The 27,432-nt window shown below is 43.6% G+C and overlaps 2 protein-coding genes across 3 annotated transcripts in view; one reads left to right on the top strand and one right to left on the bottom strand.

Annotated features, from left to right (window-relative positions):
- NAA60 (N-alpha-acetyltransferase 60, NatF catalytic subunit) overlaps positions 1 to 15,339 on the bottom strand; it is a 41,474-nt gene extending 26,135 nt beyond the window's left edge. The window contains exon 1 of the mRNA XM_067014159.1: positions 15,126 to 15,339. The gene's annotated coding sequence lies outside the window, so the exon portion shown is untranslated. The remainder of the gene's footprint in view (positions 1 to 15,125) is intronic.
- A 164-nt stretch (positions 15,340 to 15,503) lies between these two features.
- On the top strand, positions 15,504 to 26,373 carry ZNF597 (zinc finger protein 597). 2 transcript variants are annotated; one of them, XM_059037408.2, is made up of 4 exons: positions 15,504 to 15,667; positions 15,829 to 15,911; positions 16,782 to 16,908; positions 18,868 to 26,373. In XM_059037408.2, the coding sequence occupies exons 2-4, from the start codon at positions 15,879 to 15,881 to the stop codon at positions 19,962 to 19,964; spliced, it is 1,257 nt and encodes a 418-aa protein (XP_058893391.1). In that variant the 5' UTR covers positions 15,504 to 15,667; positions 15,829 to 15,878; the 3' UTR covers positions 19,965 to 26,373. The 2 variants fall into 2 exon arrangements, with proteins under 2 accessions (XP_058893391.1, XP_058893392.1); XM_059037409.2 differs by having other exon boundaries at positions 15,504 to 15,739.
- Positions 26,374 to 27,432: the final 1,059 nt, after the last annotated feature.

The raw sequence follows: 27,432 nt of genomic DNA, 5'->3' as shown, positions 1-27,432 counted from the left end.
CACAACAGTGAGAGGTCCGTGTACCACAAAAACAAAACAAAACAAAAAAAAACAAAAAACGGTCTAAAATCACACTATCAGGACTTCCCTGGTGGTCCAGTGGGTAAGACTCAGGGCTGCCAATGCAGGGGGCCTGGGTTTGATCTCTGGTCAGAAAACTAGATCCCCCCATGCATGCGGCAACTAAGAATTCCGCCAATGAAAATCCGGCGCAGTCAAAATAAATAATAAATAAATAAATATATTGTTTGCTTGGTTTTTTTTGCGGTACATGGGCCTCTCGCTGCTGTGACCTCTCCCGTTGCGGAGCACAGGCTCCGGAAGCACAGGCTCAGTGGCCATGGCTCACGGGCCCAGCCGCTCTGAGGCATGTGGGATCTTCCCGGACCGGGGCACAAACCCGTGTCCCCTGCATCGGCAGGCGGACTCTCAACCACTGCGCCACCAGGGAAGCCCTATATTTTTAAAATAATAAAATAAAATCACGCTATCTCATAAATGTTGAATGCATATTCTTTAACATATACCTAAATATACCTAAAGAGATTAGAAGTTTTAAAGGCAATTGGTATAAATAGATCAAGAGTAGTGGAACAAGGGGATGTAAAACCACCAGGATATTCTATTGTCTACATAATATGATGTTAGTGACTGATGGAATCTTGATTTGTGTAAAGCAACTTGTATTTCCTTTCTGTAACAGTTTCTGTAAGTTCCTATTTTTTTTTTTTGTAAGTTCCTATTTTTTTTTAAAGGCTGAAAAATCACGGGCAAATGAAAACAATATCATTTATAACTCGGTAGAGTTACAGCTTTAAGTACTGCAAACATGCTATTGTAAGCAAAGATGCTGTGGTAAACGTGTTTGGGTCCACTGAGAGCATTTCAAGCGCTCTATACAATTATATTTAGTGTGTCACTATTATAATCAAACTTGAAAAAAAAAGCTTTAATATAAATGAAGATAGATCAATCAACAGTGAGGCGGGTATAAAATGCATACTTTGAAGTCCTACACACTTTGTAGAGATGGGCTGCAAATTTAGCTTCAGTCTTTCCAGAATCCACTTTGAAGAGAACTGTTTGGGAGATCCAGAGAGTCAGTGAGTCAGAGGTGGCTAATCGGCCCCTAGTATCCACTGTCTTCCTCCTCCTCCTCTCCCTTCTTTTTATTTATTTTTGGTTGTGTCACGTCTCAGTTGTGGCATGTGGGGTCTTTCATTGCAGGCACGCAGGCTCTCCACTGTGGCAGGTAGGCTCTCAAGTTATGGCATGCGGGGTTTTTTTTCTTCTCTCTCTAGTTGTGGTGAGTGGGCTCCAGAGCACATGGGCTCTGTAGTTTTCGGCACATGGGCTCTCTCGTTGAGGCCCGCAAGCTCAGTAGTTGTGGTGCAGGCTTAGTTGCCCTGCGGCATGTGGTATCTTAGTTGCCTGATCAGGGACTGAACCTGCATTCCCTGCATTGGAAGACAGATCCTTTACCACTGGACCACCAGGGAAGTCCCATCTTCCTTCTTTTTTTTTTGTGGTATGCAGGCCTCTCACCGTTGCGGCCTCTCCCGTTGTGGAGCACAGGCTCCGGACGCACAGGCTCAGCGGCCATGGCCCACGAGCCCAGCCGCTAGCGGCACGTGGGATCCCGCCGGACCGGGGCACGAACCCGCGTTCCCTGCATTGGCAGGCGGACTCTCAACCACTGCGCCACCAAGAAAGCCCCCTTTCTTCTTTTTTTAAAAATAAATTTATTTATTTATTTTCGGGTGTGTTGGGTCTTCGTTTCTGTGCGAGGGCTTTCTCTAGTTGTGGCGAGCAGGGGCTACTCTTCATCGCGGTGCGCGGGCCTCTCACTGTTGCGGCCTCTCTTGTTGCGGAGCATAGGCTCCAGATGCGCAGGCTCAGTAGTTGTGGCTCACGGGCCTAGTTGCTCCATGGCATGTGGGATCTTCCCAGACCAAGGCTCGAACCCGTGTCCCCTGCATTGGCAGGCATATTCTCAACCACTGCGCCACCAGGGAAGCCCCTTCCTTCTTTTTAAAAAGCAACTGCTTTTTCATATCTTCTTGTAGTAATAGAACAGCACCCCCCTATAGCAGGTAATAGCTGTCAAGCTGAGCTTATACTTCTTACCCTCCCTTGCAGCAATGTGAGGCTATATGCCAAAGTTTTTACCGATGGACAAGAGTGGAAGTGATGTGGACGACTTAAGTTCTTAAGCATGTGCTTAAGAGGAAATTGCTTAAATATTAATAATTGGTGAAGCTAGGTGAAAGGTACATAGGCATTTAGTGCATTATTCTTTCAAATACTCAGAAGATTTGAAAATTTTAAATTAAAAGGATGAGGTTTTACAAAAAGAAAATTGCCTGTTTTCCTCATCCTTTCTCTCGCCTTCCATCATGTTCCCATCCATGGAACATGGGGGCAGTGGCAAGCCCCTTCAATCACACAGGAAAGGGAAACCACTTCCCAGGTCCTTGTTACTCAAAGTGTGGTCTTGTGGTCCAGCAGCATGAGCATCACCTGGGAGCTTGTTTAAAATACAGAACCTCAAGCCTCACAAGACTGAATCAGAATTTGCATGAAGCACTCTTTAAGTGTAGCAGAATTAACAACATTCTGCTGTTTCCAGAGTTCTACATAGAGCACTAATAAGATGAATTGTCAAAACTGAGAAGGGCATCTACATCCATTCAAACTTTAGAAGCACTTTCTAAAAAAAAAAAAAGAGAAAATAATAACTATTCCCCCAAGGTTTACTATGTGCTGGGCACTGTGTAGGCAACTTACACAGGATCTCATTTATCTTCAGGACAATGGTTTCAGTCAGGTACCATGTGTTACTACAAGGGATATTCCAGGTAGTTGTCCTCTTTAAAAAGATTCCACTCTATCCCATTGTGTGGGTGGTTTTGACTCCACCCTAAAATGGTCCCTACTTTGGTCTAACCCATTAAGTTCAACCCATTCTCCCTTGGCTCAGCGACTGGCTCAGATAACCCAGCAAGTGGGAAGGGGCATCTCCTGACCACAGGAATTGGTTCAGGAAAGGTCTAATCAGCACTGAGCTCAATACTGATTGGTCCTCCAAGTCTTTGCCTTCCTGGTTTTTCTCTATTTTTGGTGTGTTTTGAGATATTTCTTCCACTTGATCTAAGAGACCACTGGCTTTATGATGACCATCCTCTCCTTCAATTTACCTACTGAATGTTAATTAACTAATTAATTAATTAGGCTGCACCACACCATGTGGCATGCGGTATCTTAGTTCCCCAACCAGGGTTCAAACCTGTGCCCCCTGCAGTGGAAGCGTGGATTCTTAACCACTGGACTGCCAGGGAAGTCCCTACTGAATGTAAATTTAAACACAAAACAAAACATGCTTTTCAGTTCCAGAAAGTTTTGCTATAATCTATTCTCCTTCAGTCATCGTATTTGGGTAGAGCTGCCATCTGTCTCTTTCATAAGTTCTATTTCCTCAAGAGCTGCCTATCCTGAGAGTTCTGCCAGCTCCTTCTCCCTCTGGCTGCCAAGTCTCTTCAAGTGTACTGTTATTTTTCTCTTGCCTACTCATGACTGTTTTTACCCTCTGGCCATGGGTCAAGCACAGAGATATCTACAGGCACTAACAGTGGGGGGCGTCATCAGTCTCTACTTCTGCATTCGAGCCACGTTCCAAGCTGCCAAGAAGAGTGGTTCTCTGTGGAGCTCTTGAGGGAAACCCTCAATTCCTGCCTCCTCAGCTGCAGAGCTCTTTCCCAGCTTCGGTGATAGGGAGGTAATCAGGCTCTGCTGGGTCAAGGAGAGCCACAAGCTACCATCTCCATGGGCAGGCTCTGCCGTTCCAGAGCCCCGGCTGAACTACTCTAATTATGGAAGTAATACATGCTCACTGTAACAAATAGGAATTAACTTTCTCTGCCATTCCACAAACTTCCAAGGCCAAGTTCTCTCCAGAAATTAAGGCGAGATTAAGCATATTAATTTTCATCTCTCTCTCTCTGGTGCATAAAGGAATAAGGTCGGGTACCGCTGTCTTCTGCCAGCCCTAGGTGATCCCAGCCACCCAGGGCCCTATTCACTGCTCTATCATAGATGGACTGTGGTTGGGGAGGCGGGGAGAGCAGGGGCTGGGGATAAGGTTTCCCTCCCAACACCTGGACATTCAGGTTGTAAGCAGTATTGCCACTAAAAACCTTGGACAGAAACCTGCACATATTTCAGATTATTTCCTTAGCGAAAACTCCTAGAATGTTGATTATTTTTTTTATACATGTAATATATATTCTTTTTAAAAAATATTTATTTATTTATTTGGTTGCACCGGATCTTAGTTGAGGCAGGCGGGCTCCTTAGTTGCAGCTCCAGGGCTCCTTAGTTGCGGCTTGCCAGCTCCTTAGTTGTAGCACATGGACTCCTTAGTTGAGGCAGGCAGGCTCCTTAGTTGTGGTTCCACGGCTCCTTAGTTGTGGCTTGCCAGCTCCTTAGTTGCAGCATGTGAACTCTTAGTTGCGGCATGCATGTGGGATATAGTTCCCTGACCAGGGATCGAACCCAGGCCTGCATTGGGAGGGCAGAGTCTTATCCACTGCATCACGAGGGAAGTCCCGAATGTTGGTTATTTTTAATTGATTTCATTTTCAATTTGAAAACATTTCATTTTCATTTGAAAACAAATGCCACACTGCCTCCTGTCTCATACATCCTCACCAACATGGGATATTATCATTCCTTACCTCTCTGCATTCTAAGGGAAAAAAAAATCTCATTATTTTAATGTGTACTTCTTAGTAAGTTTGATCATTTTTTTCTATTTTTATTAACCATTTACATTTCATCTTTATATGATTTTTACAGATGTATCCAACATATTTTGGTTTTGGTTTAACTTGGGGGGATTTTATGACATAAACATTTTTTTAGAAGTACTCATGCCCTGGACTTCCCTGGTGGCACAGTGGTTGGGAATCTGCCTGCCAATGCAGGGAACACGGTTTCAAGCCCTGGGCCGGTAAGATCCCACATGCCACGGAGTAACTGAGCCCGTGTGCCACAACTACTGAGCCTGCGTGCCACAACTACTGAAGCCTGCACACCTTGAGCCCGTGCTCCACAAGAGGGGCCACCACAATGAGCAGCCTGCACACCACAAAGAAGAGTAGCCCCTGCTCACCACAACTAGAGAAAGCCTGCGCACAGCAATGAAGAACCAACGCAACCAAAAAGTAAATAAGTAAATAAACTTTTTTAAAAAAAAGAAGTATGCATGCCCATGGTAAAATTTTAAAAGCAGAACAAAAGGATATACGGTGAAAAGTAAGTTTCCTTTCCTCTGACTCTGAGTAACAGAGTTCTCCACTGTTTCCAGCGTCTCTGTATGCTCTCAGAGATCTTATTTACATGGACAATATGATATTTTCATAAATAAAAAGCAAGTGTGAGTGAGATGAGGGCCGAGCTTGGGTACTGGATGCTTGTCCTGCCTTCTTCCTTCACTTAAGGATAGCTGTGCACTATGCTGGGAGCTGTGGGTACCAGTAGTGACTGAGATGTGTTCTCTGCCTTTGAGAAGATGTGTGATTACAAGACGGTTTGATGAGGGTTTCAACAGAAGCATTTACACAGAATAATGGAACTTTTTGAATATAATCTGAGTGAACATGTAGTTTCTAAGTGTCTGCTATGTGCTACATACTGTGTTACAGTCCTTCCTCAATGTCCTCATGTACTCTCCCAATCACCCTGAAAAGTCAGTATTGTTGTCCCATTTTACAATGAAACACCCACCCAAGGCCTTTATAGCATGCAGAATGAAACTTCTCTCCCCAGGGGCACCATGAAGGATGAAAGTCAAGAAACAAACAAATTGGTTCTTCATTTAAAGAGGTGATGTGTTCTCTTGGATCACAACCTTCCTGACACCCAGGAGGACAGCTGACTTACCAAAACCAGCCTTTCCAGGAAGACACCTAAAACATTTTTCCAGGATCCCAGAAACAGATCATGAACAAGCCACGTCATGGCAAGCCCTGTAGACAGTCAGCTTGTTGACTAGCATCTGCTTTGCCTGAGACGACTCTGGACCTCCCTGTGAGCACTCCCAGGAGAGGAGAAAGGTTCCAGGAGTCTGGCTGGAGGTGCAGTGGATTGTTCTGACTCATGGTTCTGATGGGTTCATCAATATTTACATGGATCATAAGAAATCTGTTGCATTTCTTTACACTAACAATGAAATATCAAAAAGGGAAAGCAAAAAACAAAAAACAACAACCTCTTTTGAAATTGCATAAAAAAATAAAATACTTAGGAACAAACCTGAACAAGGAGGTGAAAGACTTATATGCTGAGAAGTATAAAACACTGATAAAGGAAATTGAAGATTATTCAAATAAGTGGAAAGACATCCCATGCTCTTGGATTAGAGGAATTAATATTGTTAAAATGGCCATATTACCCAAAGCAATCTACAGATTTAATGTGATCTCTATCAAATTACCCATGACATCTTTCACAGAACTAAAAAAATAATCTTAAAATTTATATGGAACCATAAAAGAACCAGAATTGCCAAAGCGATCCTGAGGGAAAAGAACAAAGCTGGAGGCATAACCCTCCCAGACCTCAGACAATACAAAGCTACAGCAATCAAAACAGCATGGTATTGGCACAAAAACAGACATATGGATCAATGGAACAGAATAAAGAGCCCAGAAATAAACACACACACCTACAGTCAATTAATCTTCAACAAAGGAGGCAAGAATACACAATGGAGAAAAGACAGTCTCTTAAGCAAGTGGTGCTGGGAAAGCTGGACAGTCACATGTAAATCAATGAAGTTAGAACACTCCCTCACACCATACACGAATATAAACTCAAAATGGTGTAAAGACTTAAATATAAGACATGGCACCATAAAACTCCTAGAAGAGAACATAGGCAAAACATTCTCTGACATAAATCATAGCAATGTTTTCTTAGGTCAGTCTCCCAAGGCAGTAGAAATAAAAGCAAAAATAAACAAATGGGATCTAATCAAACTTACAAGCTTCTGCGAAGCAATGGAATCCACAAACAAAATGAGAAGACAACATACGAACTGGGAGAAAATATGTGCAAACAATGTGACTGACAAGGGCTTAATTTAAAAAATATACAAACAGCTCATACAACTCAATAACAACAAAAAAACCCAATCAAAAAATGGGCAGGAGACCTAAATAGATATTTATCCAATGAAGACATACAGATGGCCAATAGGCATATGAAAAGATGGTCAACATCACTAATTACTAGAGAAATGCAAGGGAATTCCCTGGCAGTCCAGTAGTTAGGACTTGGCGCTTTCACTGCCGAGGCCCAGGTTCAATCCCTGGTCAGGGAACTAAGATCCCACAAGAGCAGCACGGCCGAAAAAAAGAAAGAGAGAGAGAGAGAGAGAGAGAGAGAAAAATGCAGATCAAAACTACAATGAGGTACCACCTCACACCAATCAGAATGGCCATCATTAAAAAATCTACAAATAACAAATGCTGGAGAGTGTGTGGAGAAAAGGGAACCCTCCTACACTGTTGGTGGGAAGGTAAATTGGTGCAGCCACTATGGAAAACAGTACAGAGGTTCCTTAAAAAACTAAAAATAGAGTTGCCATATGATTCAGCAATCCCACTACTGGGCATATATTACCCAAGGGGAAAGGGGTCGGGGAGGGATAAATTAGGAGTTTGGGATTAGCAGATATAAACTACTATATATAAAATAAACAACAAGGTCCTATACTGTATACCAGAGGAAAATATATGCAATAGTCTGTAATAAACCATAATGGAAAAGAAAAAAAAATACACAAAGTAGATCTACATGGGCAAATATATTAAAAATCTCTCTAGAAAAAAAAAAAATCTCTCTAGATATACTTAAGTGTAAAGAAGCAAAGGCTATAACACATTCGTATTGTAAAATAAACAATGGAAAAAATTTGCATGAATCAAAGCCAGTACAACTAGGAACCAAATATTTCGCTTCCAGGGAGAGGGATAAATTGGGAGATTGGGATTGACATATACACACTACTATATATAAAATAGACAACTAATAAGAACCTACTGTATAGCACAGGGAAGTCTACTCAGTACTCTGTAATGACCTATATAGGAACAGAATCTAAAAAAGAGCAGATATATGTATAACTGATTCACTTTGCTGTACAGCAGAAACTAACACAACATTGTAAACCAACTATACCCCAATACAAATTAATGTCAAAAAATAAAAATAAAAAATAAAATAGTTTGCAAGGCAAAAAAAAATTTGCTTCCAAAGAAATTCCCTTTGGGTGTAAAATGATGCAAGTGTATAAGCTGGATCACCAAGAATGATACTGATTGCCGCAATTAAAACCAAGACAGAGGTGGCCACTTAGCCTGGACTAAGAGGGTCAGGCCAGTATATTGGGCAGGTCTGATTCTCCATTTTTATTGTCAGTGAACCCTGAGACTGGGCTTACCAGTCAGGCTCACAAAAGACTGAGGCTTAAACCAAATTCTGCTTTACTTGTTTATAGTCAAAGAGTCACTGGAATGCTCTTAACCCTGCACCAGACACCTCCTCCTTAGTGTTCCTGGGAAACTAGACTGCTAACCAGAAAGTTCTTGGTAAGCAGCGTATAAAGAGGAAAGAAAAGAGAGCCTTAAGGGAGATCTTTTACTCAGGCCTTTCTCAAAGGTCAGGAATGCTTGCCCCACAAGTCCATGTTCCTTGTGTCTGAGCAGTGCCAGGAGGGCTGCCAGACTCTTGCTGACCCTTCTTTCTCTTGGCTCCATTCAGACTAGGCTGCTCTGTAAACACATTACTTTTCAGATCCATAAATCACACCTTAACTTCCCAGGCTTTCCCTAAGGTTACTTAAAAAAAATTATTATTATTTATTTATTTATTTATTTAGGCGGCACAAGCTCTTTGTTGCAGCGTACAGGCTTCTTTAGTTGCAGTGCACGGGTTTCTGTAGTTGCAGCATACAGGCTTAGTTGCAGTATGTGGTATCTTAGTTCTCCGACCAGGGATCGAACTGGGGCCCCCTGCATTGGGATCGCAGAGTCTTAACCACTGGACCACCAGGGATGTCCCGAGGTTACTTCTTATTTCTTCAGAAACATGATTTTATCTTCATTTTCCCCGTGTAATTCTCAAAATTCAGCCTTATTCCCCTCTTTCAAGTTCTTGGGAAATGCCTCATTACAGGAAGCTATCTGTGGATTACATTGATGCAACTGATTGCTAAAGTGCCAATACACAACAGTTTTATTTAGAAACCTTTTCAGTTATAAAGCTTATACTTTATGAGCAGTTCTTTTATGCCAAGTGTTATGCAACATATTTTCATTTAATCTTCCCAATAATCACATGAGGCAGTTACAATCATTACTCCTATTTTGCAGATATGGAAACTAAGGCTTAGAGAGGTTAAATAATTAACCCAAGATGTCATAGCTGTTAAACTGTTAGGAGCAATTTCAACCCAGGCAATCTGACTCCAGAGCCCTGGCTTAAATAATCTGCTAATTATGGAAGAAATACATACTCACTGTAACAAATAAGAAAAATATAGAAAAAAGTATAAAGAAGAAAAAATTACCTTTTGCTCATCATCCAAAGATAATCACTCAACATTATTGTTTCCTATTGCTCTTTTCAGTATATTTTCAATACTTATGATGGCATTTTATGTACAATTTGGTATCCCATTTAAAAACTTATATTGGGGTCTTCCCTGGTAGTGCAGTGGTTAAGAATCCGCCTGCCAATGCAGGGGACACGGGTTCGAGCCCTGGTCTGGGAAGATCCCACATGCCACGGAGCAACTAAGCCTGTGCGCCGCGACTACTGAGCCTGTGCTCTAGAGCCCACGAGCCACAGCTACTGAAGCCTGCACACCTAGAGCCCATGCTCTGCAACAAGAGAAGCCACCACAATGAGAAGCCCATGCACCGCAACGAAGAGTAGCCCCCATTCGCCACAACTAGAGAAAGCCGTGCTCAGCAACGAAGAACCAAAGCAGCCAAAGATAAATAAATAAATTTATAAAGAAAAAAAACATATTGGAAGCATTTCCCCTTTTCCCCTTGTTATCAAAAACTCCTTATATATATAATCTTAATTGGCTGCAATCTTTCCTCCTGAAAGAGAGGGAAAATACTTAGAAATTAGGTCATTTTTCTCCAATTTTTCTCTACTGTAAATAATTCTGCAATGAACTTCATGTTTTCCCATCCATTTGCATTCATTTTTTTCCATATTCAACATATTTCCTTAGGATAACATGGCAATTATTGCCAGCTGTCCGCAGTTCCTACCTCCTCCTTCTTTCTCATAATAGAACTTGTGCTTTTTAGCTGGGTGTGGGCTACCAGAGTGATACTATGCTTCCTAGCCTCCCTTGAGCTAGGTGTGGTTATGTGACCACGTGACTAAGATCTAGCTAATGGAATGTGAGAAGTGATAGGTGCAACCTCCCAAGTTCCACCCTGAAAAGGAAGGGACATGCCCTCCTTTTCTCCTTCCTGTTGGCTGCAGTGCAGTTGTGGTACTGAGCCATACTGGGTGAGAGTCATGCTTAGGATACTAAGTACTCTAAGATAGTAGAGCACAAAGGAGAAGGAGCCTGGGTCCCCAGCAACTTTCCAGAGCATAGCTATCAGACCAGCTTGGATTGTATGTGGGAGAAAAATATATTTCTATTTGTTTAAGTCAATGTTATTTTGAATTTCTTAGTAAAGTCAATGAAATCAGATGCCCAGTTAAAACACAGGTTTTTAGAATTAAATTTACAGCCGCACAACGCATACAATAGGGGCAAATTACTTTACAAGAGTATACTGAGTATACTTGCTTACCCACCGACCAGCAAAGTAAAAGCTTTTGTCTCACTAAACCCCCTCTATCATTCAGTATTAATAATTTTTTAAATGTTGACTAGCAAGACGGGTTTCATTTGAGTAGGTTCCCTCTGACTATGAGCGCATCATCCACAGCAAGGCAGAGCAGGCTTTTACATCTTGTTTATCCTTTTGCTGTTAATTGTAGTTATAATCACTTTTACAAAACTTTTTTATTGTTTTTTAAATCTATGTACTGGATTGTTTAAGTGATCTTCAGTCCTTTTATACATTTGCCTTTCCTATCGTGATTTTCCCATTCCTATAGATCCTTGCCTCTTTTCTATTTAAGGAAAATTTTTCAATTATTTCTTTTAGGGCAGGTTTAGTGTTGCTGTATTCTTTTAGTTTTTGCTTAGGACACAGCAGGCTTTGACTCACTCCCTGGAACTCTTCTCTGCACTCCGGCTGGCTCAGTCCCCCATCTCTCCAGGGACAGCCATTCTTATGCTTCAGGGGAGAAAGAGGCAGGCCATCACTTTGCTTCTGGCCACGCCATCTCTGTAACTCCTAGGCCAAGTGTCTCAGACAAGTCTGATCTCAGAATTCTCAATCTGATGGGCCTTTTCGGGGAAAATGAATTATCTGAGCACAAAGTCCTCTAACCTACTGTCCAACCCATCGTTTCTTCTCCGTCCTCACTGTGTTTAACCTGCATTCTCTGTAGATCTCATTACCCTCCAGGAATCTCTGGTTGCAGCTTCTATTTGCAAGAATTAATCAGTATCAGTAGATCTAGAAGCTTTATTTGGAAGCGTCTCTGGCCTCAGTGACTGAAAAAGAACCCTGCTAGAGTTGATTCGGAGCAAAGCCACTTTCTGGTAATGGGATTAACGTACTGGGGGTACATTTTAGAGCCCTGAGCTTCTTTCTGACGAAGGAACTCCTGCCCAGCTAGAGGTGATCCTAGCTTCAAATCATGACAGCCTCTTATTCTTTGTGAAAGTAAAACCTGCAGGCATGAGCTACAGCCATCATTCCCCAATTAGAGACAAACTAGTGAACCCAGCTTTCTAACTGCTCAGTCAGGCATTTTGGATACTTATGAGAAAAGCCTCTTGCTGAAGTCGGGAAAAAAGATTATTCTTGCTTGTCTAGACTCCTTTGGTGCACTGTGAGAAGACCTTGTCAACTTCCCATTGGTAGTAAAATCTCATGAAGGACACACTAAAGGCTCTAAGCAGTGGTCCCCAACCTTTCTGGGCCCAGACACCGGTTTCATGGAAGACAATTTTTCCACGAACAGCGGTGGAGGGGGTTGGGGAATGGTTCAGGCGATAATGCCAGCGATGGGGAGCGATGTGGAGCAGCAGATGAAGCTTCACTCGCTCACCCCCTGCTCACCTCCTGCTGTGCGGCCCAGTTACTAACAGGCCACCGACCGGTACCGGTCCACGGCCTGAGGGTTGGGGACCCCTGCTATAAGAACAACAGACACTTATTTTTAAAGTAATAAACCCTAAAAAGCAGTACCATCTGGGAATGTTAAAAACACCAAACCTGGGAACTCCCTGGCAGCCCAGTGGTTAGGACTCAGAACTTACACTGCTGAGTACCAGGTCTGATCCCTGGTCTGGGAACCAAGATCCCGCAAGCTGCACAGCATGGCCAAAATAACCCCAAAACTAGTGAGTAATTCGTTCTGGAAGTCAAATTTAAAATTACCAAGGAAAGGGCTTCCCTGGTGGCGCAGTGGTTGAGAGTCCGCCTGCCGATGCAGGGGACTCGGGTTCGTGCCCCGGTCCGGGAAGATCCCACATGCTGCCGAGCGTCTGGGCCCGTGAGCCATGGCCGCTGAGCCTGCGCGTCTGGAGCCTGTGCTCCGCAACGGGAGAGGCCACAGCAGTGAGAGGCTCTGCGAACCACAAAAAAAAATAATAATAAAATAAAAATAAAATTACCAAGAAAAAAATATATACTTAACAATAAATAGTGATAATGTCTGGGTGATAAGAATGTGGTGCATTTATCTTCTATTTTTTTATCTGTATTTTCTAACTTTCTAAAATGTGCATATACTGTTTTGTAATAATAAAGTTACTTTTAGTTTTAAAAAAGATGATGTGATATTCAGAGAGAAAGGAGATATTTGGCTACGGAAATAATTTTAATACATACAGATTATTATTATTATTGGTATGTTAGGGGCTGAAATGAAGAAACTTGTCAAAGGGTTGTGGCAGAAGAATTTTTAAGTTTGGATGATTAAAATCTGTCACTTGAACTTCTAATGGATATATGGTCAAGCACCTCTGATTTTTAAAAAATCAAGTTAGAAAAATAAATAAATAATCAAGCTAGGTATATAATTCAGTCTTATTCTTTCAATCTTGGTCTATCATAGACTTTGTATCTCAACTCTTTCCTTTTAGCAAGATCAAGCTTTCAAGCTTCTTTCTTGATCTATTTGTTTAGTTTTGGTAGTCAGAAGGCCTAGGGAAGATTTTGTTTCCTCTCCTGTTTCAAAGATAACTCTCCAGTTACCCAGTGAGTTAATACCACAGGCTTAATTTCTAGTCATTGGAAACTGGGTTTATTTCTTTGTAATAATGAGAACAGGATTCAAAGGAAAGGGCCATTAGAGCCACTTGTTCTTGGTGAAAGGGCCACAGATCAAAATCAGGAGGATGTGAGCCCCAAATGAGATATCTCTGACATAAGAATACAATAAAATTAAGTACAAAGGGGCTTCCCTGGTGGCGCAGTGGTTGAGAGTCTGCCTGCCGACGCAGGGGACACGGGTTCATGCCCTGGTCCGGGAGGATCCCGCATGCCGTGGAGTGGCTGGGCCCGTGAGCCATGGCCGCTGAGCCTGCGCGTCCAGGGCCTGTGCTCCGCAATGGGAGAGGCCACAACAGTGAGAGGCCCGCGTACCGCGGGAAAAAAAAAAATTAAGTACAAAGGAAGAGGGGAAATAGGACTACTTGAACAGCACTGTGATTACATGGTGAACATGTATCAGGCCATTAGCTCTTCTTCAACATTTACACTTTGGGTTGGTCTAGCCTGTAGGAAAGTTTGTCCTTATCATTCTTCCACCTGTCCTTTCAGCACCTTTTTCCTTCCTCCTGGGACCCCCAGATACCTCTTTTGTGACCCATCCCCACAAGGCCTAGCTCTATCTGTCAAGATGTCACTTGTGGCAGATACTGTTAGTTAACCTGTCTATTCTTTGTCTTTATTTTCCAACAGAGCCCTGATTTTGTGCAGGCAGATGGTCAGGAGAGACTGGGTCCCCTGGAGGTGAACCATGATGGGTGAAAACCAATACAGTAGCTAGTCTTTTTACTCTTGATAATGATTGGTTTAGGATTGGTACATGACACAATGCTTGTCTGCATGTATTACGTGGATTCCATTGCCATCTTCCCCAACATGCTAAGGATAGCAGAGGAGAAATATGGAAGTATTGGGACCTTGATGGTGTCATTACGCCTTTGAATTAATCAATCTATAACTGCCCCACCTTTGAACATTTTGTTGGGTTTTCTGTTACTTGCAACTGAAACTATCCCATCTGATATTCCACCAAATCCCGTTACTTATTTTGTCAACTCTGATACTACTGTTTCAATTAATATGCAACCACTCCTTGAGTAACCTTTTAGGTATAGGAACATGCCTGGCACAAGCATAAGAAAATATATTGAGATGTATTCAGAATTTTCACCCTTGTTTTTTCAGACACCTTTGTAAACTGACACTTTCTTTGAAACTACCCTCTGAGGAGAGGCTTCTGAGTTCTTTGCAGCTGAGGAAAGCAAAGTTGTATATAGGCCAAAATGACAAAAGCAATTAGTGGCAGAGCTGCGGAAGCAGCTCAATTTTCTAATTCCAAATCCCTACACCACGGCACCCAGTGGCAGTAAAGTGGAAAATATGTGGCAATGGGGCAGGTCGAATGTGAGGTATTAAGAGACCTACAACGTCCCGCGAAGCAATCCGATGGCTCTACTACCGCTTGAAGTCCGCTGTGGCTCCGAGCCTGATATGGCTCGGTTGGGCTGCAGTCGCCGGGCACAATGCCCCTAGAATACACTGCGTTGGAGACGAGCAACCGGCCTGCGCCGACCTGAACTCTGTCCACCCAGAAGACACCCCTTTACATTCCATGGCCCCGCAGTCCGCCCAAGACACAGTGGACTACTCAGGCTAAGACTAGGACCCGCATTCCTGGCCACTCAGGCATCTCACCTCGGCCGGACCAAAGTTTCGGACCCATAGGGTACTGCCGGCCGAACCCACATTTCAGTACCGATACTCTTCAGGTTGCGGATTCTCTCCGTCTACTTGCTTTCCTTCTTCCCTGAAACATTACGTCCCAACGTGGTGGCCCTAACGCTCCACTTCACCAAGTCTCCGGGCACAGAGCTCACGGCGGAGACCCGGACAGCGGAACCGGAAATGCTTGGAAAAACTGAGGGAAAACTACATCTCCCAGGATGCCGGGGAAAGCCGGGGGAGGGAGGTTCTCCGTTAAGGCTCCCGATCGGTCAACACTCAAAAGGGACTGCCCCCTGCTGGGACACGCTAGCCAATCAGAGGCATAGCTGCGTAAAAGCATGAGGGGCGGCCGCATCCGGGGGCCTTCCCGGCCGGTCTAGCGTAGGGGAGCATGGGAGCGTGGGAGCCTAAAAGTGGCGGCGTGTCTCGGTCTCGAGTCTCGGCTGGGCGTCGCTTTCTGTTGCTTTTGCCGGGATAGCGGGAGGCTTCCTGAGATCTTTAGTCTCGGAGCCGTAAGTGGGGCCCGGCCGGCCCGGGAGTCGGCCTTTACGAGGCTGTGCCGGGGAGAGGAGTCATAGGCTCAGGTCTTAAAGGGTGTGGAGATGCGAGGGGGTGCGTGGAGGAGCTTGGCAGCCGAATTGGCCCCTCCAAGTACTATTTTCTCCCTTCCCAGATCTGTTCCGAAGTCCCTGTGGCGACTTGAAGACACTACCACCCCTCAAGATGGCATCCACACTCCCTACAACCGGGGCCCAGGTGAGACCCGGTCCCTTCTCTCGGTCCAAGTAACGGTCGCTCCTTTCTGGCCTCTGCCCGGCCTCTTTTGGAGGAGGGTGAGGCATGCCCGTGATGCGAGGGCTCCTGATACCCAGAGAGCCCTTTCACCAAGCTGTCTTTGTTCCTACCAGGCATATAGGAGAAATGGCTTATCAGAGCCTTCCTTTTAGAACTAACAACTGGGAGCAGGGCCCATTGGAGAAGGCTATTACAGGGTACCTCAAAGTGTCTTTCTGGAATGCTGCTCAAACTTACACATTTCTAAGCTTCATTCCACACCTGTTGAACAAACAGAAACCCCAGGTGGTTCTTAATCACACCAGAGCTCTGTTGATTTATAAGTTTGGTAAACTTAGGGAAGGAGGAATAGGCCTGGATATGATGCTGCAGTGAGCTTAGCCATGAGTGTGACGACGAAGAAGGAGAGGGACCAGCAAAGGGAAGGATGTTCGGAGAACACTGGACCTCCTGTCCTGTCATGATTCTTCCCGGGCTGCTCAGTCTTCTTTCCCTTAGAGCATCCCTATGTAATGGTTTCCTTAATGGTTCCCTGAGAGTTGTTCCCTCATCTTTTCTCTTCTAATAGGCTCTTCTAGAACTTCTCCCAGTTTACCGTTTTGGTCCTTATACCACTACCTCCAGTGGTCCATTTTTACTCTCTCCTTCCTAATCCCCACCTCCATCCCTCAGAACCCGTTCATACCCCTTCGCCAGCACTCAGGGACCTTTTCCACCAAGCCCTTTTCTCCCTTGCCTCTGATGTTTCTAGCTCTTCTCAGCCTTCCCAGACTGAGTAAGGGGGTAGCTTTCCAGCTTCTTGTCCTGAGCTGGCCTCTCGTGTTGTTTCAGGGGCCAGTGCTATTTGAGGACCTGGCTGTATATTTTTCTCAAGAGGAGTGTGTGAGTCTGCACCCTGCCCAGAGGTCCCGCAGCAGAGACACGCCACAGGAGTGTTTGGAGGATATGGCCTTGATGGGTAATATAGTTGTTTTTCCTGCATTTTTGAACTTTGGTCATTTCTAGGATCAGCATTGCATATTTCATCCACATGTTGATATGGGGAAGTGGGACCTGTCCCTGAATGATTTATGTGGACATGACAAGAACTTGCATGAGAGTGCAGTTTTCAAAGGGTGAGTTGATTCTTAAAAGGCAAAAATTGGCAATTCCCTGACGGTCCAGTGGTTAGGGCTCGGTGCTTTCACTGCCAGGAGCCCTGGACAGGGAACTAAGATCCCATGCAAGCCATGCAGCACGGCAAAAAAAAATTAGGGACTTCCCTGGTGATGTAGTGGTTAAGAATCCACCTGCCAAAGCAGGGGACATAGGTTCGAGCCCTGGTCTGGGAAGATCCCACATGCCACGGAGCAACTAAGGCTGTGTGCCACAACTACTGAGCCTGTGCTCTAGAGCCCGTGAGCCACAACTACTGAGCCCACAAGCCACAACTACTGAAGCCTGCATGTCTAGAGCCCGTGCTCTGCAACAAAGAGAAGCCACAACAATGAGAAGCCCACACACCGCAATGAAAAGTAGCCCCCGCTCTTGCAACTAGAGAAAGCCCATGTGCAGCAGCAAAGACCCAATGCAGCCAAAAATAAATAAATTTATTTTTTAAAAAATTAAAAATTTTTTAAAAAGGCAAAAATCCGGTCTAATACAGTGACTGTGGTTTTGCATAAGACCTGGTAATCTTTCCAGATATTTGTTACAGTCAATTCACAATTTTACTTGTGCAACTCCATTAGTATGGGTTACTATTATTAGCTAAAGGTTGGAAATCGCTTTAATCTTAAGGGGTGGTGTGCCTTTCTCACCTAAGAGGAACTATAATGTAGAAACATTAGTCGTTTTATCCTAGTCAAGGATAAATCCTTGACTAGGGTTGACTATTTGAACTTTCCCAGAACTCACATTTTATATTTTCTACTTCTGTCTTCATCATGTTGTTTTCCTCTACCTTCTTGAACATGTGAAGCATATTTATAATAGCTCTTTAAACGTTCTTTCTACTACTTTTATCATGTGTGTCATTTCTGGGTCTGCTTTTGTTGATTGATTTTGCTCCTAGTTATGAGTCATATTTTTCTGCTTCTTTACATGCCTGGTAATTTTTGATTGAATGTTGGACATTGTGAGTTTTATGTTGTTGTATGCTGGCTTTTGCTGTATTTTCAAAACAATTTTTGGACTTTGGGTTAGGGTGCTAATTTATCAGAAAGTTACTTGGGATCAATATGATCCTTTCAAGGCTTGCTTTTTGCTTTGTTAGGGTGTATTCAGAGCAATCTTTAGTCTAGGGCTGATTTGGCCTGCTGCTAAGGCAGTGTCTTTCTAAGCATACTGCCTGATTCTCTGTGTGGTAGGGAGTCTTTCCATTTTGGCTGGTGGGAACATGAACTATTGAACTATTATGTGAATTCTGGAGATTGCTCTTTCTATTCCTTTTTGGTGGTTCTTTTCCTGACCTGGGGTAGTTTCCTCAGATGCATTTACAGATTAGTATGCAGCCAGAGTCTTAAGGGGACCCCATGTAGATGCCCAGAGCTCTCTGCCTGGGCATCTGCCTCTTATCTGGTATTTTGCTGTCAAATTCTAGCAGCCTTGGCATTCCTGGACTTGGTCTCCTCGAATCAGCAAAACCACTGAAGACTGGATTTCCACACACTGCCCTGCAGCCCAGAAACCCTTTCCAGGCAATGAGCTGGGGCAGTCATAGGGCTGTTGCTTTGGAAGGAAAGATCCCTTTTGGATTGATATATTGGCTTTATAACTTAAGAATATTTGGGAAAATATTAAAAACTAATGCTTTTGGGCAGGCCTGAGTTTTGTCAGCCATCCTACAGCTTCCTGGTCCTCTGTGTAACTAGTTTGTTCTTTCCCCAGTACTACTTGAGGGTGTTTATGTTTTGCTTTCTTTTGTTTTTATCAACAGGAGGAGAAGGCAAGATTGAGATTAATCAAAAGCTAAGGCTAGAATCTATGGGACTTGAAGAGCTTGCCCTAGAAAAATACTCCATTGCTGTGCCCCTTGTTTATTACCCAGAAAAATCCTCTGAGCATGGAGTTGGAAACCTTGAAAGGAAAATGTCAGGTAGAACTCCTGCTTGCAAGAAAAGGTTCATAAGCCTTTTAGTTACCATTGAAAACCACACCCCTTTGATAGAACTATCTCAGTGTTTAGGAGCCAGAGCACTTTCTGAAATTCTTGAATTTCCCGGGGAAGAAGCCAAAAATTCATACAAGTGTCCTGAATGTGACCAAAGCTTCAGTGATAGTTCATACCTTGTTTTGCATCAGGAAATGCATTCAGGAGAGAAAAAGTATAAATGTGGTGACTGTGGGAAGATTTTCAATCACAGAACCAACTTGAGAACACACCAGAGAATCCACACCGGCGAGAAACCATATAAGTGTGCCGAGTGCGGCAGCAGCTTCCGCCAGCACTCACATCTGTCTCGGCACATGAATATCCATGTAAAGGAGAAACCCTACACCTGTGTCATATGTGGAAGAGGTTTCATGTGGCTCCCAGGATTGGCACAACATCAGAAAACCCACACTGCGAAAAAAGCCTGTGGTAAATATTTTGGTCAGAAAACAAATCTGGCTTTGCCTGAGAAAAGGCACAGGTCAGCCAGCCAGCACCCATGCAGTCCGAGCGAGAAATGCTTTGGGCAGCCCTCGCACTTGGCCCTCCCCGAGTGGGGCCACGAGGATAACCCTGAACACTGCAGTGATTGCGGGGAAAATTTGCTTTCGTTATCAAAATTCGAACCCTTAAAGTGTCCTGAGTGTTCGATGACCTTTCTTCGTATCTCTGAGCTTATCTCCCATCAAAGCATTCACAGAGGGGAAAAGCCCCACAAATGCAAACCCTGTGCCGAAAGTTTTATTTCGGACTCAGAGCTTGCATGCCATCAGAAGAACCACACAGGAGAACCTTTTAAATGTACCGTGTGTGGGAAAAGTTTCAGGTTGAAAACACATCTCATTGCCCATCAGCAAACCCATGCACAAAACACCACGTAAATATAGCAAGTTTTCATTAATGCTTGTGCTTCTCAGTATTTGTACTGAAAACTGGGGCACAATTACCCTTTATGTGCCAGGTACTGTGCTAAGCATTTTACACACATTCCATGTAATATATCATTTAATTTTCACCACAACCTTGATTTAGGCACCATGATTTCTGTTTTATAATCGAGGAAGCATAGTCAGTGTCAAAGCTACTGAACAAAGCCAGAATTCTAACTAAGTAGCTCAGTTACTATTCAGATTCCATTTGTATGAGCTGGAGAAAGATACAGAACTTATTAAAAAAAAATTCAGTTTTCACTAAAATGAAGGTTATTGCTAGAGTTCTTTTAATTTTGTTTACAGTTTCTAAGTAAGTTTTAGAAGGCAAATTTATTTATTGTTTGCTAGTTCTGCAGATCTAGGATCTAGTAAAGTAAGTACCTTTATATCTATTTTACACTTTTTTTTTTTGCTGTAACAATCAGAATGTAATGTTTGTATGAGATTATTGTTTTACATACGAATTTCTGGAGGGGTTTGGAAGCTTTTTTCCCTCCACGTGAAGTGTTCCCAAATGGGTTGGACTAGTTAGTGTCGAGATGGCTGTTAGTATCCGTGAAGTTAGTATCCGTTCTCAGATCTGATGCCACTGGCCTTTGTGATTCAAGTGTTTGGAAGGAATTTTAGCAATCTGACTACAGCCCTTTCTGGTGCTTGGACTTGAGCAATGGAAAGGTACTTGCTTCTCTCTAAGAGGATTTACCTCTCATGTCTCTACCAAAGCACATTACCTGCCTTGCAATGAATAACAGTAACCCTTGTTTAGCGTGCATGCTCAATACTTCAGGTATATTATTTAATTTAATCTTCAGAATAAGTCTGACAGAAAAGGACTATCCTTGTTTCATAAGTGAGTAAGTAGAGCCCATGGGGGGTACAATCAGTACATTGCCCAAGACACAAAAGTAGCAACGTGCTGAAGCTGGCATTTAACCTCTGGTCTCTGCTGTCAGAGGCCATGTGTTCAGCGACACTGCATTATATGTTGGCATTTGCACCACATGTTAAAACTGCAGGCAGCTGGGGGACTGAGATCGGTGGGTGAGGATGGTCATCATGGAGGCTACCCTGTGCACATGCTTCACTCCCTTAGTGCTTCATCCCAAGCCTGACTTAATGTGTATGGTTACAAAGCAACTGAAAGACTGTTCAGGACTTGAGGTTCAAACTCGATCCGTATAATCAGAGATTGCAAACTCTACAGAGTATAGTTTTAGTTTAGTTTGAGTTTAGGTTTTAGTTGAGTTTGGTTTAAGAAAAAAGTTTTTTTCTTCCTCATATCCAAAGAAGGATACATATAGAAAATTGTTAGAGCTTAATCAGAATACTTGAAAATATATAGGTCTTTAGATACTGCTGTTACATATAAATACTGGAGTAAAATATTGTTAAATGGAATGGTTATTAATGTTAAAGAACCAGGTGATCTTGTAAATGTTACATTCATGTGGAATTTCTCTTTAAAGCAAAATTGTGTACCTATCAGCAAAGCAGCATTTAAAAGGGTTTTTGATTGGGATGTGAGAATGGTCTTATTCTATATAAATGGTATAAAAGTATGGCATTTACTAAAATGGTATTATCACTGGGAAACCTCAGGAGTAATAATAGGCCTCTTTAGGACTAATTGGAGGAAAGTAGTACCTGGAAGGTAGGGTCTTTCTACTGAACAGCAGATTGAGAACTGAATGTACAAAAAGGTGGTGGCTACTGCTATAAGCTCTTAACACTGATTAGAGGCAGGAAGATACTGTTGGTGAGGAAAAGGGAAACCAATAGCCCTAACCCAGCTCACCCACTCCTTTCCCCCTTTTACTCATTCTTCTTTTGCTTCTTGTTTGCAGATCCACAGTTGAGACCCTGTGCTCTGTATGTCAAGGTCACACTTGGCTCACTGTTTCCGATGTCTCCACTCTTAGGATACAGGACACCAGTCTGTCAGGCCTTTAGGGTCTCAAATTAAAAAGTGAGGTCTCCTATAGGTTCTTCTTCAGCAAGTCTCTCTGTCTGAGGTGGTTAGAATTGTGTAGAAAGATGGTCTCCAGTTAGGTTTCTTATCAGCCAGCTCTGGGATATAAAGACCTTTGCTAAATATCAGAAAGTACTGCCTCCCTGCTTTCCTGCTTCTGCCTTCCATGGGAGCAGCTGGCACGGTGTGCCACTGGCACATAGTTGGGGCTCCCATATTTCAGTTAACTGAAGAGTTGCAGGGTTGGGGATGAAATGGGGAAAGAGGTCCCTAGTAGCAGAGTTGCTGCAGAAAGTAGAGAAGACTATTTTATAAGGCATTTGGACAGAGTGGCGCTGACCTGAAACATGGAAGCTGTCATCCTTTCCTTTGCTCTTAAGAAAGTACAGGAGAAGGTGAAAATTCATACCATAAATGATGTTCTGCACTCAGCATGGGAAGTCACCTTTCCAGATGAGGTTTCTTTCACAATTAACTTCAGTTTTTACATTTTTATTTTCTAGATTTTGGAAGATTATGCCAAACCTCCATAAGAGATTAGAAAAATATCTTTTACAAAGACAGTATATACATGAGTATAATTAAAATGCCTTTTTGGTGTAATATTGTTAATGATTGTTATGCAGAGGAAAAAAATCCCTGAATGTCAGCTACTGTGAAAGGCATCTTTTCAGTTGTTGCTTTATTGTGCACTTGCACCTAAATCCATTTGCTGGATGTAATTCAAGCTGCTCTGAGCCCAAGGAGCTGAAGGAAGCAGTCAGTATCCATCAGTGAGACCCATGCTGGTTTTATGCAGATGGCTTTTTCACCCTCTATTTACAGTGTTAACTGACAGGTTCCATAGATGGACATTAATTCAGAGACATCATTAGTCTACCATGTTACTTTTAATGAATACTTGGATGAAAGTTAATATAGGGATGAAAAATTAAATTCAGGAGTTTATTGCTAGGAACAGTTGGTTCACAACATTTTGCAGCATGGATGTTGACACAGGCAGAGTGAAAACTTTGTACTGAAGAATTGAATTGTTGAACAAATTTCTTTGGTTTTGTTGATGCAGTGATGAAAATGTGTATTAAAGTCCTTAATGTGATTGCTGGACTATCAGGTTCTCTAACATCCGTCATTGATGAAACAGCATTATTCCAGTAGCATGCAGATGTTAACAGTTTACATTTTGTAATTAAAGAAACTGTGGAATTTAATTGTTATTCTTGAAGGAGTTGAACTCAAAATAGTTTTGTTTACAGCGTTGTTGCAGTAGGTAATAGTCTATTCACATCTTTGCATTTAACATAGAAAATGACTAACCGAGTAATTCAGGGAGTTAAAACTAAAAACAAGTGACATTTCACAGCAAATGCTGTTTTGAGTCTTTGACTCCTGTGATTCCATATAATTAAGTGGCATTGTTCTGATGACTGCAGCATGTCATACAATCTGATACTGCAGATTTTGCTCAAAGTAATCTGCCAATTTACTGCATATGTGTACTAAGCAGGTTATAGTTTATCTGAATAAAGAGTCTATTTGAAAGTGTTCATTAAACTTGTTAAGCCTATAGGATTTCCGTTGGAAAGTGTTTTTGCTTGGACATCTGTTTAAAAAGTAACTAAATAATCTTCATTAGAAGTGTTTATATTCATTGTTTTAGTTTTGTAGATTGAGAGAGCTATTGATCTGGTATCAGGATGACCATTATCCATCTTTTCACGGCCCCTCTGACTACAGGTGTTTTGTCTTATTTTTTGACATCCTTCCTTGTATTAACAATCTAGGGAGTGTGGGGATATGATATAAATATAGTTATATAAACCTGAGAATATGCTGCAATCTCTAGTTCCTTTGGATACCTTAGAAGTAATATGTTTGTTGGAGGCACTTGTGCTGTTTAATGTTTTGATTTTACAGTTTTTGGTGTATTCTCATCAGTCTTAGCTTTAGAGTTCATGCTCTTACTCGTCAGTGATTACTGTCTGATGTGCAATTTGGCATCTAATAAATGCTTTTTTATAATGATGGCAATGAAGTGAACTTAAAAAATTTTTTTTACACTTTAGTAGTTTGAGATGTCAATGAGATGTGACACTGTGTGGCAGGATTGTGGCTTGGAAGGGGTTAGTGAGTGACTTCGGCCGTTTAATAATGGAGGTAAAATCTTTTGCTCGCCGGAAGTCAGAAGAGAACTCCAGCACTGCTCCCGGGAGACGGCATTAGACGTCATCTTCCCTTCCAGTCTTTGCTCCACGACGGCTATACCTCCGGCCACGCAGGCCACCAAAGCTCTGCGTGGGCCGCCGTCTGGAGCGGGGGTTGGAGCTGAGGACGCGTGGAGTAAGGCTCCCAGAAGGCTTTGCAAGGCCTGGGAGAGACCTTTTGGCGCTCGGGCACCAGCCGCGCCGGCGGAAACACCAACGAGACGAGACGCGCTAGAGCGGCCCACAAGGCTGGGAATCGAAAGTCCTACGCTTACTTCCGTCGCCCTCTTCCGGCGGCACAGCTGCGCGTTCCTGGAGCGGCCGTAGTGGGCGGGGGACTCAGCGGCTGCTCGGCCAGTCTCCCGGCCCACCTCCGGCACCCAACGAGAGGCGGCCTCTTCAGAAGCCGAGAGGGGCGGGTGAGAGCGTCTGCGGAGCGGCTCCTCTGGTCTCTCCCTCTGCACCAGCGGGAAGGTTACGTGGGTGGGACTGTGGGGGGCCAGCCCGAACCTCGCACTGGTGACGGGAAAGGCAGCCCGGCGCTACCTCCTGCGCCCTAACTCTGGTAACGCGAAGCTATGGGCTCGCCCTGTTTGTCTCTTAACTTGTCGAAAGGGACGCTTTGAGCTTCTCACTTGCCCTGGGTAGAGTGTCTTCTGTCAACTAAAGAGTATTGCTGCCTGTCCAGTTTTGCAAGACTTGAGTCGTTAGTCACCTTCAACACGACCCGAAAGGAATTCAGGGCGAAGATCAGGAATGAGGCACTCTGCTCTGGGAAAACTGGCAGAGCAGGCCTTCAGAGAGTGAGATATTTTAAGGAAAAAATTTTATGAACCCAAATTCTTGCATCGTCCCATACTTGGAAAAGCACTAAAAGCATTACTGAGATATCTGTTCCTTGTGAATAGCAGTAACCTTCTACAGAGGGGCGTGCTGCATACCCCTTCGTCAAAATCACATATATCCCCTTCCTAATTTCTTCAGAACAGTTTCTCAGAGCTATCTGAGAGGCTGTCTCCCCAGCTGTAGTCCTCAGTAAGACAATGAATAAACTTGACTCACAACTTTTAAGTTGTGTGTTGTTTTAAAAGTCGACACTTCTCTCTGGAACCAGCGCCAGTCTCCTCACCTGATTTCTGTGTACTCCACAGCCGAATTCTAACATGCTTTTGGTCAGAGTGTATCTTGGGATCACCTGAATCCATAGTCCCCACCCCCCCTTTCCCGCCCCAGCCCCCACGCGAGCTTAGCCACTTCCATGATTACAAGTACCTCACTTTATGTCTAGCCCCAATTCTTCTCTCCTGCACTCTAGATGCCTGTATTCAAGTGCAAAAGAGAGATCTTCCTTTGGTGTCTCTGAGGCATGAAAACACATGCCCAGTGGAATATAGCCATACAAAAACGAAATAATGCCATTTACAGCAACATGGATGGCTCTAGAGATATCATATTAAGTGAAGTAAGACAGAGAAAGACAAATATATATCACTCATCTGGAATCTAATTTTTAAAAATGATACAATTGAACTTATTTATAATACCGAAACAGACTTACAGGTATCAAAAACAAGCTTACGGTTACCAAAGGGGAAACGTGGGGAGGGGGTAGGGATAAATCAGGAGCTTGGGATTAACATACACACACTCCTATATATACGATAGATAACCGACAAGGACCTGTGTGTATAGCACAGGGAACTCTATTCAGTATTGTGATAACCTATATGAGAAAAGAATCTAAAAAAGAATGAAAAATGTATATGTATAACTGAATCACTTTGCTGTAACCTGAAACTAACAAAATGTTGTAAATCAACTATACTCCAATAAAATTCAAACAAACAAAAAAACACATGCCCAAAACCGAACCCATGCCTTTAGCCCTTTTTAAAATATATATATATTTATTTATTTATTTTTGGCTGCGTTGGGTCTTGCTGTGTGCGGGCTTTCTCTAGTTGCAGTGAGTAGGGGCTACTTTTCGTTGCAGTGCGCAGGCTTCTCATTGTGGTGGTTTCTCTTGTTGAGGAGCACGAGCTCTAGGCATGCGTGCTTCAGTAGTGGCGCGCAAGCTCAGTAGTTGTGGCTCGCAGGCTCTAGAGCACAGGCTCAGTAGTTGTGGCTCACAGGCTTAGTTGCTCCGCGGCATGTGGGATCTTCCCGGACCAGGACTCAAACCCATGTCCCCTGGATTGGCAGGTGGATTTTTTTTTTTTTTTTTTTTTTTTTTTTTTTTTTTTTTTTTGCGGTACGTGGGCCTCTCACTGTTGTGGCCTCTCCCTTTGCGGAGCACAGGCTCCGGACGCACAGGCTCAGCGGCCATGGCTCACGGGCCCAGCCGCTCCGCAGCATGTGGGATCTTCCCAGACCGGGGCACGAATCCGTGTCCCCTGCATTGGCAGGCGGACTCTCAACCACTGTGCCACCAGGGAAGCCCGGCAGGTGAATTCTTAACCAATGTGCCACCAGGGAAGTCCCATGCCTTTAGTCCTTCATCTGTCTGCCTCCAGTATGTGGCGCCACATCCACACAATTGCTCATGCTACTAACACACACTTCCCTCCTCTGCTCCTCAAACTTTCAATCATCAAGTCCTGTGGATTCTACCTCAAAAATATCTCTCAAAGCTGACCTCTCTCTGTCTTCACTCTTACCCAACAGCACTGCCCCGGGTTGACAGCAAGGCTGGGACAGGGTTTTGACGTTGTGGGGATGACCATAGCCAGATGCTGCAGCCTGGGACAAGCTCGGAGACAACAGACACTCAGGAGGCTGTTGCAGTAAAGCGAGTGAGAGATGAGGGCCCTCACTAGGGGTCACGGGAATGAGGAAGATGGCAGGGCTTTGAGACAGATTGAGGAGGAAAGGTGACGCTTTGGTGGGGTGAGAAAGCAGGGAGTCGAAGGTGACTTGGAAGTTTCCAGTTTGGGTGACTTGATGGTTGGTAGCTTTGTGGAGAGATTGCTTGCCTCTCATGAGTTTATAGTTTTTCTAAACTTTCTAGGGAGATGTGTTTATCACAAGTGAGGCTGACAGTGCAGCTCTGTTCAGTGTGATCAAGAAGAGGTATGTTATGCTGTGAGAGGGGTCGCATCTGGCCAGAAAGAAGAGCTGAGAGCTAAACACCGACTTGACTTCATTGGTTGGAGGCTTCTGGAAGGGGTACAGGGTCCTAACAGAGAACATAGCAAGGGCTTCAGATAATGTGTCAGCTGATCCTACACATAGTAAGCTTTTCCTG

This window comes from Kogia breviceps, chromosome 14, assembly GCF_026419965.1.
Source record: "Kogia breviceps isolate mKogBre1 chromosome 14, mKogBre1 haplotype 1, whole genome shotgun sequence".
NCBI classification, from domain to species: Eukaryota; Metazoa; Chordata; class Mammalia; order Artiodactyla; family Physeteridae; genus Kogia; species Kogia breviceps.
The sequence above is the reverse complement of the archived record's forward strand: the minus strand, read 5'-3'. Positions and strand labels throughout refer to the sequence as shown.

Coding starts and splice junctions, on each gene's coding strand:
- ZNF597 (XM_059037408.2), top strand. CDS start 15,879: ATGGCATCCACACTCCCTACAACCGGGGCCCAG. Junction 15,912..16,781: donor TCCCTACAACCGGGGCCCAG/GTGAGACCCGGT, acceptor GTGTTGTTTCAG/GGGCCAGTGCTATTTGAGGA. Junction 16,909..18,867: donor GGAGGATATGGCCTTGATGG/GTAATATAGTTG, acceptor TTTTATCAACAG/GAGGAGAAGGCAAGATTGAG.